General features: G+C 39.8%; 1 protein-coding gene across 1 annotated transcript; it reads right to left on the minus strand.

Moving 5' to 3' along the window:
• Positions 1–1,345: 1,345 nt before the first annotated feature.
• Positions 1,346–6,650, minus strand: LOC144651285 (sulfotransferase 1C2-like). The gene is made up of 4 exons (XM_078511225.1): positions 6,365–6,650; positions 3,662–4,006; positions 2,508–2,602; positions 1,346–1,827 (listed from the first exon to the last, which is right to left on the minus strand). Exons 1-4 carry the CDS (start codon positions 6,546–6,548, stop codon positions 1,546–1,548), a joined length of 906 nt encoding a protein of 301 aa, XP_078367351.1. The 5' UTR covers positions 6,549–6,650; the 3' UTR covers positions 1,346–1,545.
• Positions 6,651–13,119: the final 6,469 nt, after the last annotated feature.

Here is a 13,119-nt window from a genome sequence, read left to right on the forward strand (position 1 = left end):
CACTTGTGTAATAAGTCACGCAAGCGTCGCGGCGCTTATAGAATTTTTCGCGTCTCAAATGCGGCGCTTATTCGAGGGCGGCGCTTATTTAAAAATTGGACAGGTAAAGAAATCTTTTACTTTATTTTAACGGAATATTGTCTATCTGTACGAAGCAAACGATGAGAACAGGCTACTTACACAGGTAACTGGATGAAGGAAGAGAGAAGTTGGGCTTGTTGTGCGCCGCCAAAGCTTGCACATCGCTTTTGAAGAACATCGCTTTTGAAGTAAAAAAAAATCCAATACTGTTTTAGAAATGCTTTGTAATGGATTTTTAGTTATGCGGAATTCCTCGAATAAGCGCCGCGTCGGGACTGCGGCGCTTAATCGGAGGCGGCGCTTATTACATGTTATTAACCTTTTTTGTCCCAAATGCGGCGCTTATTTCAGTAAATACGGGTAGCCACAAACAAGTCTCCGCGCTCGTTACCAGCTCATCAGGTCGCGCTTCGTGGTCGGATGTCTTTTATCGCCAGGAAAAGCCTCTGAGAATGCAGTCACTGGTCGGGGAATCACTATTCACTTGAGTTTCACTACCGTTAGATTTTACTGCGCTAAATTTAAATGTCGGTGATTCTTAGCGCCATGTTGACAGGAACTGATTTGAAGTATTACGCATGTACTGACGTTAAGAATTCGCTAATTCCCCTCGGGGGAACTCTAGGGTGTGCAGCGAGCATCCTGCCATTTTCCCTACCCTATTCCAGACTGCAGCTGGCCTATTACAGGCATTTGTTAGGGAGCAGCCGAAAAACGGGATTAGCGCGAAGAGCGGCGGTAGAAAAATTGGGAAGGACCCCCTCCACGTATTTTTCGCTCGTTGTTTTTCGCGCCGCGCCTCAACGTACCAAACGCCTGGAACAGGATATTTCCAGACCTGACCCATAAATTGCGCGATACAATATTATAGACCACACCGATACCCAGGAACTGTTTCGGTTTGCGTAAATATTTAGGTCCATTTAAGAAAGGGCAATAACATACCCTATTTCAGACCAAAATGGTAAAACTCTATATACCGTATTTCTAAAACGACTCGAAAACCATATTCTTTGCCGCCGCACATACCTCCAGGTATAGGTAGCTTATATGAGGGAGTACGTGTACCTCTCGGGCGCCAAACCTTCAATGTTATGATACGGCATTTAAGAACCCACCTCCTCATAGCCTGCGTGGCTGGCGTTCAAAGGGGAAGGAGAAACCTCGCGCTTCGCACTCGAATTCCCCTTCTCCTTACCCTTTGAACGCCGGTTACGCAGGCTAACCTTCTTATAGAGACGCTCAACAAATTTATAAAAGGGGTACAATATAACAATCAAATTCCCTAAGAAAAATAATTAAATTATTCCACCATTCTTAAAAAAGTGAAACGTCAAGCAAATGCTGTTTTTTCTAATATCACTTTTTTGACAGATCCACTAAGTGTGTATATCGGTATAAATTTTAAAGGAAAAATCCATTTAACATTCGTTTTCAACAGTTCATTGTCTTGGTAAATGTCTTCTATATCTGAAAATCAAATTCTAATCCACTTCCTTTTAATTTTGCCAACACTTCCTTCTCAAATCTCTCATTCAACTCTGGAGTGAAGTAATTCTTCCAGTCCCCGACCACGCCCTTCCGAAGCAGCTTTGGACCGTCTTCTTTTCCTCGTAACAAGTAACTTGGCTTATTCAGTTTCATCATTCCATTAAAAGTGCACTGTTCAGCGATGAGATTAATCAGATCATTTGACAGGGACTTGTTGAGGAAGTTGGCGATCATTCGGACATGGGATAGCAGGTCCTACAAGAGATACCCTCATTTTATTACTTTAACAGTTTTAAACAGGTTGTAACGTACATTATTTTAAACAACAACAACAACAAATGCCAGAAGCATATTAAAGGCTTGTCAGTGGTATATTTAACAGCATAACAGACAATAGACCATATTCGTATTCTCGGTATTGGACTGGAACTAGCTTGCAATGGAGGCTCATGCGGGGGAATATCATTAAAAACAGCTTCATGTAATTTGCATTTGAAAAGATTACCCGCATGAGCCTCCATTGCAAGCTAGTTCCAGTCCAATACCGAGAATACGAATAAGGCCTATTGAAAGCATGCATGGTAATCTATATGTATGGTTGCTAAGAGCATATAATTTAGCTTCCATAGTTGATGAGCTTTTAATTGACAGGTCAACCCCTATAGAGTGGTGACGTCATAAACTTGCATTTATGGTATGGTACTATTTAAACCGTGAAAATAATTATTTGTAGTTATTCAATCAATCAATCAATCAATCAACCAATCAACCAATCAATCAATCAACCAACCAATCAGACAATGTCACTTAACAAAGCATTGGTACCTTGAGCTCCGCTTCCCTCCCACCCCCTCTGAAAAGGGATAATTGGTGGATAAAGTTAGGACACTGGTTAGAGGAAAATTAGTTATTGAGTTATTGTAAATTGTCGTTACCTTCTGTAAGTCTTCATATTTAAGGAACAAAATGTTTGGATCATTTCTGTGTTGCCACCATCCTAGAACATGGTCATTCCAGTGACTCCAAGTAGCTGTTGTATAACCATTTAATAGTTAGTAAATACATGCAACATTGTGAATGGGGTGGGGGTGGGGTGGGGTAAGTCCCAGGGGACTTCCATATGAAAGGGACGGGACGATTGTCATGCGTGGGCGTGGGATGTATATTTACCCATTTTGGTCTCAGATGTTCAGATCAGAAAGCCAGTATTTTTTAGTTGTCAAGGTCACCTTTGCATGGGTTGGACCACAGGCATCCCAAGCTCATGATATACATGTACAAGACATAATTGTTATTAATCAATGAAGCTTATAGATAGGTGCTATGAGCGGAATGTGACTGTCTTGAGACAGTGGTGTTGTGTTACAATGCCTAGTTGTCTAAATAATACAGTGTTATGTTTCAATGTCAGCCGTTGAGAATTTGAGCGCTCTATAAAGCGTTATTATGGGAGGCGCGGTGGCCTAAGTGTTAGTGCGCCGGACTCTGGATCAAACAGTCCAGGTTCAGACCCTGGCAGGGTCACTATGTTGTGTTCTTGGGCAAGACACTTTTTTTCTCATAGTGCCACTCTCCACCCAGGTGGATAAATGGGTACTGGCAAAGTAATGCAGGGGGTAACCCTTGCTCTCTAGATTGTAACAGGGATGGGGGTACTACCTATAATGGAATTATGGGGAGGTTCCACCTATAAGTGGTGCCTATTTCAGCCTGAAGCCATAATAATATAAAAGGGTAGGAATTTCATGTGTTGGAGTATAGAAAACGGTAGGAATTAAACTGACATAGGTATTTAAAAGGACCTTTTGAAATTTATGCAGTATCCCTACTGTAGGATTTTGAAAGGGTTACCTTTACTGTAAAAATTGATATATAAAAGAGCAAAGGTTTGGAGTTGGGGGTGGACTCTCCCCATATAAAATATATTTTTTAGTAGCCCCCCTCCCCCATAGGGCTGGACCCTTTGATTTCAAATCAGATGTGTTCACTTGTGACTGGACTGAAAACCTTCCTAGTAATACGAAGAGTAATTTGGATGTACCAAATCAATATAAATTACATTATTTTTGTAATTATTTACAGTACTTACATTTTCCTTGAATAAACAAATTAGCATAAAATTCCCATGGAGCATTTAATCCAGAATCCGCCCCCAGGCTTGTCAGGAATTTATAATTTGACACTGCAGCATCCTTTGGATTGCGAGCGATGTAAATGTATTTACACTTTGTGTCTTCACTTGCACCTTTAGGAATAGCATCATAAGACAGGTGTGTCTTTAGAAGACGAGGGCTTGGCAGAGTTTTGATGTCAGGCTGAGAAGCATTTGGATTTGTTGCTTCTTCTAAAAATGGGATTCGATCTTCAATTCTTTTACTATTGATTGCTCCATTGTGATAAATCTGCCAGACTATTTCTTGAACCCATGTAGTTCCTACAAGAAATGAAAAGTCAAATATATTTAATGTTCAGTTGGTATTATTCCCATCACCAATGCAGTCTGCAATTATGACTACCAGGGTAAACTTGTGCAACAATAATAGGGGTGGTTAATGGCCCTCGATAAAAGGCGAGTCTCGCAGAATTTTAGTCAAATTTCAGGTGTCTTGTTGTCTCGAATTTTTCTTTGACACCTTCTCAGAGTCTCGATTTCTTTTTAAAGCTATAAAGGTATTGGGCTCACAGAAAAGATGTCAGTCTCGCTGTCTCGCAAAGTCTCAGATTTACCATTCGACACCCCTGATAGTACAACCATGCCTTAAATACTGACAGTTAGCTTCCTATAATGACAAATGTAATCTAAGTTGGGTACCAGCTTAAATATTTAATGCACTATGTCATGTGATATTATATAACTAGGTTATATTTTCATATGACTTTAGGCCTGTAAATTGTAATGCATACAATGGGCTGACAGCCACCTAGCACTTTGCACACATTGCATACCTATAATGCTAGGTTCCAGTTTATACAAAGTAAAATTACATTTAAACAAACAAGAAATTAGCATTGTACACTGCAAGGGGTAGGGGTGCTACTTTGGTTTCTAGAAACTCCTACCCTAAAAAAGCTTAAAATTTGTTATCCTATCTCAGGGCCTGATATTACATGACGAATTTCAGCCCGGGCTGAAATTTCAGCCTGGTTTGCCGGTTTGTTGCGATTACATGGAAAATTTCAGCCCGGGTTCAACACTTTTTAAATTGAAAACTAATCAGGGCAGCCATTTTCTTTCGTTGAAAACCATCACTGCGCATCCTTAAGCTCACTTTCAGCCCAGGCTGAAATTTGCACGCGATTACATGATCATGAGGTTTTTCAGCCCGTTTGCCTGGGCTGTCAGAGATTTCCAGCCCGGTTTCAAAAACTGGACTGAAAATTTCAGCCTGGGCTGTAATTCGGCTCGGGATGAAACTTTCTTCATGTAATCGCAAACATGTTTTTAACAGAATTTCAAGTTGTTTTGGAAGCCGGGCTGAAATCTCAGCCCGACAAACAGGGCTGAAATTTACCATGTTATCAGGCCCTCAGACAAAAGAGTTGAATAATTATTGTCATTATTGTATACCCCATCTCAAGCCAAAATTGAAGAGACTGTTTAAGTTTTTCCACATTACTACAACATCTGCTTAAATTATAGTTGCACATTTCAAAATGACCTGATTTAGGGTTAGCTGAAAGATACATATTTAACATTAATAAAAGCATAACCAATTCAGTGATCCCATGCATCTTTGAGTAAAAGGACAAAATTGGAATTCCATGACAAACATGAAAAGTAAAAAAATGGGACTCCACCCACAGCTCATACTCATGTACCATGAGCAAGGAAGAAGAAAGAAAGCATAAACAAGAAAGTATAACTTCCCCCATATACAACATCTGTCACAATATGTTACCTTTACAACTAGATCTCTCTAAGAGGACTGACAACATTCATAATGCATAATAATAAATTAGTATATTCTATCCTGGAAATTCACAGAAAAAAAACACAGAAAGAAAACATTGACCGGTTGTGGTTGAAAAAAGCTCCCAAGGAAGAAATTTGAGGCTGAACCCCTGCAACCAGCCCCCCGCCCCCTTCCTTCATGCCCCATCATGGAATTCAAGAGTTCTCAACCCTCAGTCTCACTACCTCTCCCACAGGAATTTCCTATAGCTAGATGCCATCACTGGGAAGGGGGGAGGGGGAGGGGAATCTTTCTTCTGCCCTGTCTTCATAAATTCTTCTTGCTTTCAGAATTGTTTGTCGGCACGGTCGGCTACACGACACAGTTCAGCCGGCAGCTGGAAGTTCCTGTTTCCGGATTAAGTTAATTTAAAGGACCAATTGGGATCAATGGAGTTAAATGGGGTCTACATTGTGTTTTAATTCACCACGAACAGTGCAGGTTCCGGCGTAAACGAGTTTAACATATCCAATGGCCCCCACGAAGCTTTTTGTTTTCGCTTGTTGCTGCGCGTGCTACTGGGCGAAAATTCTGGTTGAATTCTCTGGAACGTACTAAATCACAAAATCCAGTATTCTTATTTTACCCGTTGAGCAATAAAACGGAGTTAAAAAGCTGTCTCCAATAATAAGCTTTTCTATCAGGGAATTATCTGAGCTAATTGCTCAATATAGTATATATGTTCACAATCCAGACAAGATTTAGATGAAGACAACTGATCATTTATACATTGATTGACTTTCAGAAAGTTTTTCCTGAAGATTCGACAACCTTCAGTTTATATTATCCGCGAGTAAACGTTTTGTAATCACTATGCAAATTTTTAAGCACTAGCTTACCTGATTTCGGATAGCTGACGATAAATACGTCATCTGACTTCGTCTGGAAATTTGTAATGAAGTCGTAAAGCAACTGAGGGTCGCTAGTAAAATATGCTAGAATTCTTAAGCCTAAAATTTCAACCGTTTTAACAGATCTCCATTCCCCTTCTATTTCCTGAAAGACTGGAAAACTCGCCATCATTGTACAATCTTGCACGCCGCGCGCACAATCTGGGTGGACGTGTCACGTTGGTATGAAGTGTGACAAATGCACGTGACTAGCGTAGTCACGCTGCACTGGTCTGCAAGGAGCCTGGGAACTGGTCAACCCGGAAGCGACGGGAAGCGAAGCGAGGAATTCCAGTGAAGTGCTTTTGGTTTCATTTCTGAACGTATTCGTTTGCGCTTGGTTGTCTTTTGGCGTATTTTCCATAACTACACATTTCACCATTGACAGGAAACGTTCTCAAGATCAACTACAGATATGGTGCTTCGGTATAAAGGTGAGCGAATGAACGATTGTTAACCACTAATATTTGTGAGCATGGGTTGGCATGCATGACACACATTTGGTATAAGTTAAAGTATTAATTATATAGCCGTCAGTAAATCCTATATTGTCAGCACGGCTATTTTTCCTTAATTTCTGGGAACTGTCCAATTTGGGATTAAATTTGGATAGTTTCAATTAGGAATTTTAGGTAAAATTCACAATCTGTCCAATTTAAGATAAATTGGACAGCTTCGTCTCAGCCAATCAAATCGAAGAAAACACAACATGTGACGGATAGTAGCCAATTAGCACAAAGCATAGCGTCAGCGCTGTAAACTGGTCGCATTGTGAGTCGACAATGGCGGAATTTTATTGAGCAAGTTTGCTACGTTTTTCTATTCCTTTTGAGCTTTTCAGCAATAGAAACAACAAAGAGAAATTTTCTACGTTGTCAGAAGACGAGCTAGCTACACTAAGAAGCAAAAACCAAGAGCAAAACACCTCCAATAAGACAAAACTTGGGTGAACGTAAGTGCAGCGAAGCGAAGCAAGAAATCTGTCAGATATTTATCGCCATGAGGCATGAGGTAGATGCAATTCTTTGTCGTTTTTTGCTGAAATTCGAAAAGAAAAGACGGCGATGAAGTACGAACGATATAGTGGAAAGGAGTATGTCACATTCAAGAAGTTGTTAAGCTCTTCGGACACTTTGTTTACGACTTTCATTGATTGATGCAGTGTTTTCACTCACTTTGTAGCAAGCTTCGCAAACTCAGGTGAATAAAATTGTACTGTTTTGTTTAAGTTTTATTTGTGAAGACAATGCTCTGAGTGAGTTGCATGTGCTGTGTTATGCATACTATTGTTGAATGCTTTTCCCGTTCTGGACATAAGTTTATTGTTTATGCTGGATTGACTGACTACAAGCTATATAATTAATATGTAACCGGACTACATGCTTGTCCAATTTTGGAAATAATTAGATTCAAAAAATTCCTCTGACAGCCAAATTGGACTCGGCCTACGGCCTCGTCCAATTTTGGCTGCCCTCGGAATTTTTTTTATCAAATTATTCCCAAATTGGACAGCATGTAGTCCAATTACGTATACAAATAAGCCACTGTCAGCACACAGAGAAAGAGAGAGAAAACATATTTTCTGCAAATGATTAGAATCGCTTTACTACATAATACATCCAACATGACATTCATATGCATGGAACCGTAACTAATAACTTGAATGAGTGTTGGTGCAAATAAAAACAGACCTGTCCGGTAGGTGTGTGCTCAATTGATTGAAGGAATTTTATGAACCGTTCGAGATTTGAAAGGGTGTTCTTTGGCAAACACTCGCTAAAATACCTGGGCTCTACAGTCTGGGACAAAATCCGAACAGATCTAAGTAACCATCCATTGCTTGATGGCCATTCAAAAGAGCCCGGTAAGGAAATTGTATTTATAATCAACTTATGAACAATGCATGCAAAAACTGGTTTTTTTTTGTATTTGTAATCTTTAATATTAGTCTTTTGTATTTTAGTTAATATTAACTAATATTTTAGAATTGAAGAAAGTGTCCTCATGATCAATTAGTGTATTTATATTATTATTACACATCCAATTAATTCTCCCCTGAAATGTTGCACACCATATGTGAAATGTTGACCAATAGAATCACTTCCTACATGTGCGGTATGGGGCCTGTTCACAAATGACATTAACTTGTATTTTCTTACCTCGGAAGAAACACAGGAACCAGAAATCCATATTAACTTCCTCCAGTATTCAGCTCACATATTTAAAAGCTTATATCAACTGGTGGGAGGCGCGGTGGCCTAATGGTTAGCGCGCTCGACTCCGAGTCGAACGTCCCGGGTTCGAGTCCTGGCCGGGGCGCTGCGTTGTGTTCTTGGGCAAGACACTTTACTCTCACAGTGCCTCTCTCCACCCAGGTGTCTAAATGGGTACCGGCGAATTTACTGCTGGGGGGTAATCCCTGCGATGGACTGGCATCCCATCCAGGGGGGAGTAGCAATACTCTCAGTCGCTTAATGCTACGGAAACCGAGATAAGCTCCGGCTGTATGGGCCACTTGGCTCGGACACAGACTTTACCTTTACCTATATCAACTGCTCAACGCCTTTCTCACCTGAGCAATATAATAAAGAGAAAATGGTGGCCCCATTCTTTCGCTTGCTCCCAATCCTCTCACAAGCGACTCTCTATCAGAATCCATGCTCAATTGGCCTTGGAAAAGCCTGTGGAGGAGGCAGGCACTGCTAGCTTAAATTTAACATGTTACAACTTAAACTGGATGCACTGAAATCTTTTCAAATTACAAGATTTGTCCTTGAAAAAAAGTCTTTTTTGCATTTACTGCATGGGAGATGTGGTGGCCTTATGGTTAATGTGCTAGACTTTGGCTCAAACGGCCCCGGTTCGAACCCTGGCCGGATCACTGCGTTGTGTTCTTGGGCAAGACGCCTCTTGTGGTGCCTCTCTCCACCCAGGTGTATAAATGGGTACCGGCGAACTAGCATCCCATCCTGGGGGGAGCAGAAATACCGGTACTCCTAGTCGCTTAATGCTACTGAAACCAGGATAAGTTCCGGTTGTATGGGCCAACACAGACTTAGCTTTACCCTTACCTTACCTTTACTGCAGATGCATTTGGCCTCTTAAATGATTAAAGGGTACAACTCAAAATCTTAAACCCAATTTGGCTAATTAGGAGACCTGACTGATAAGCAACTACCTCCTGTCAGATATTTTAGGTGGCTACTTATATAACAGGGTCTGGAAGGGGGGACCCTGTTCCCACATTCCCGCTCCTTTTTAACAAAATTCCCACATCCTGCATTTTTTTCATGGCTTTTCCCATACATCACAGAAGATTAATTTCCACATAAGCTAATAAATGTGAGATGCAGATTAGCGCTTTCATTTGAAATTTTGAACTTATGTGTGCAAAAAAATTCATACCTCAGTATGATGAAAGAGCATGATTGAAGTTTACAGGAACATTTTCTACCGCATCTTAGCAGAAACAGCCTCCACGTGCTCGCCCGGTTGATTCGCGTTCGCTGCTTGAACATACATTTGTGTTGTGAAGACTTCCTGAATTCCTGACAGAGAGGCTAAAAATAACACATCTTGTGCCCAAATTTTAGTTTATCTTACTTCCCGGAGAGCAGTCAAATGCCAAAACCCATCAAGATATTTTGCATTTTCCCGAATCCTGCACTGTATTTTGGTTAAATCCCACATCCCAAAATACCCTTCCAGACCCTGATATAATGGGAGGCAGCACCAGTGAGGGGTTTGCCTGTATCTAGATAATATAAAATGTCATCTTTAATACATTTGGAAAAATGTTCCAGTTATAAGCCTGCCCTGGATATTAGCCCTCCTCTATCCAACAATTCCGTATTAACTTCCCAACATACTCACAGAACACTGTACTTCAAATGTACAAATTCAAATAGGCAGTGAATAAGTTTGCTATTAGAGTGCAGATTAAAACAATTGATCAGAAGGGAAATTTCTTATGCCAGTATCCTCAAGTTGTTTCTTGTCAACTTACATTGCAAACAGTACTGTTTTTATGCTACATGAAGTTATTATAAGCCCCTACAGATATTAACTCCCCCAGTTATAATTACCCACCGGAAACTCCTTAGGAAGTTGTAAAGCCCAGGGCTAATAACTGGTGTTTAGTTAAATACCGGTAATTGTTTCTTTAATTTTGCAGATGACATTATTTTAATTAGTTACAAATCACCATGAGTCTCCACTCTAAATTATTTCTGTCAAGAGACAAACTGGCTGCAACAAAGAGATTATCTAACATGCATGAATAAAGAGAGAGCTAAGTCACAATGGCAGCAGCTGCTGGTACAGGGTAAGTTGAGGTTGTGCTCTATTACTTTTCTTAATCATCGAGGTCCATAAAATGGCAGCATTAAATTTAATCCACTGTAGCATAACTTTAGGCACTTTTGAAGCTTAATTCTAAGTTGGATATGCACATGATCAGAGTGTACATCTTGAAACCACAAAAAATTAATGTGTGTGCAGGTTTATGTTGTGTCAAGTAGGAGAGATGTTTTATTTGTCAAATGAAATTTAGAGGACAAAATTTGACTTTCTCCACAGTTGTGGGATTTGACAAAGTTGGGAAAGAGACTTTGCCGTTTTTTGTTTTACTGAGGCTAGGTGGTGCTTTAAAGGAACCCACCAAAAACTGAAATGGTTTAGTTTTATTTTTAAGAACCAGTTTTGTTCTTTTATTTGGACCCAGCAAGACTGCATGGTTTGCAACTTTTGGTTTGAGTTATTTGGAGACTGGAGAAATCGAGGGTTGAAGAAAACATGATTCCACTTTACCTTCCCACATTATAAAAGGCTGTGAAATTGTCATATTTTCCTTTTTCCTAACTGAGAGATAGGGCCATTCACCACATAATTATAGCCAACTATTTAGTTTCTAGGGCCATTTAAGATTCTAACCTGCATTTGTGTTCCTGCTTTGATGCAACCAAGAATTTATATGCATTTGTTTATTTGCCTCCATCTAAAAAAGGGTGCACTACAACAAGCTATGAAGTCAGATGATTATTTTGTTATATGATAATAAACTAAAATTCATCATCATCATCGTCATCCTCTTGTCATCGTCATCATCATCATCATCTTTTTTCTTTGGCCCAAACTGGAAAACAGGGCATAAGGCTTGGCCACACCTTGTAAATAGCCTACTATTTAGATTCTTTCCATTTGGGATTGTGTTCATTTCAAGTATTTATATTTCCTGGTTTGATAAACATGTACATAGTAAGAACATTGATTACTCATCAGTGTCATGTGAGTTAATTAATTACATAAAATGCTTTACATAAATTTGTTTATTTAACTTTGTCTGTAAAGAATCCAACTAGTCATTTGATAATTCGCCATATAATATCTAATAGGCTGTAAAATTATGGTTGTTTCATTTCTTTGATACCAAGGTCAACACTACATAATGTTACTGACAACCTGAAAAGATGGGTTGCCTTTGGAATCGCACTCAACAAAGTCCTGGTTACCCAAATACGTCCCTTTGTAGAACAAGAAGTTCAGAAGGAGTATGGCAGTCTTCAAACTAGCCACAGCATTCATACTCAGAGCACATCTGGGCGACTTAAGAATTGGCCAATGTTCTTAAAGTACGAGAACATCAATGGTAATGATGCACATCCCAGGCTGCGAGGTGGAAGATACGATTACTCCTTGTTTGATTGCAAAGTGCTATCACATGTTGACTTTGCCAAGCTCTATGTAGAGAACCACATGGCCAAGTTTAACGCGTTTGACGAGCACTGTGATGCATCTGCTGTGCTTGCTCTGCTTGGTAAAGTCTCAGTCTTTTCTCATGCTGTACAGAGTGCTGCTGGTGATGTCAGACAAGCTAGAAATGCCTGGGCACACTGTGTGATCAAATACTGGGACCCATTAAACTTTCAACAGAGATTTGCCAAGATGGAACAGCTTGTGAAAGCCCTGGGTCTGCCAAGTGCTGATGAGAGGGACCTTTTACAGGAACTGAATGACTGGAAAATGAAAGGTATTTTATTTTTATTGGTATTAAACGTTTAAGGCAGTCTTTGCACACTTGTTGGAATTTGGAAGATTAGTTTTCGACATCTTTTGATAGCAAACCAATTAAAATCTAAGAAGTATGAAAGTGGAGATTTTACCAAAACATTTTTGTCAATTGGGCCAGTGACTGCGGAGCCCATCTGGAATGTCAAAAAAATATATTTCAGCTTTTAGTGTCAAGCGGTAACGGGTAGGGCCTGGAGCTCCCGGTGTGGTGGTCTGGCCTTTACAGTTGTATCTTAAATTTCTGTATATGTAAAGCGCATTTGAACATATATATATGGAAAATGCGCTATATAAATGCATTATCATTATCATTATAACTCTTAAATAAAGTTTGGTAGTTTAATCGGTCAGATTAAAGTGTTTAATTTGTGCAAGTTAGGTTGCTATGTGAGCACTTAATCATGGATCAAGTTCAAAGTTTAGGTTAAGTAACCTAATAAATCATGATTGGGAAAAAAAGTAGAGTTCTAACCTTTTCGGGAACTCACGTGAGAAACGCGAAAGAATGGTGAACATTCTGATTGATGCAGATTCAGAGTATGAATCTATAGTTTTGTTAAACATAAATTAAAGTGCAGGTAAGCCAAAACGTATACAGTACTCATGTCTCGCTCTTCTCTCACAGGTGCTATACT

This window comes from Oculina patagonica, chromosome 4 (assembly GCF_052425735.1).
Source record: "Oculina patagonica isolate OP01 chromosome 4, crgOcupat, whole genome shotgun sequence".
Taxonomy (NCBI): domain Eukaryota; kingdom Metazoa; phylum Cnidaria; class Anthozoa; order Scleractinia; family Oculinidae; genus Oculina; species Oculina patagonica.

What these genes read in the sequence shown, in the direction of transcription:
- LOC144651285 (XM_078511225.1), bottom strand. Translation starts at nt 6,548, where the DNA reads ATGATGGCGAGTTTTCCAGTCTTTCAGGAAATAGAAGGGGAATGGAGA. An exon ending in CGTCAGCTATCCGAAATCAG is followed by an intron (nt 4,007 to 6,364) that starts GTAAGCTAGTGC and finishes CATTTCTTGTAG; the next exon opens with GAACTACATGGGTTCAAGAA. An exon ending in TTTGTTTATTCAAGGAAAAT is followed by an intron (nt 2,603 to 3,661) that starts GTAAGTACTGTA and finishes GTTATACAACAG; the next exon opens with CTACTTGGAGTCACTGGAAT.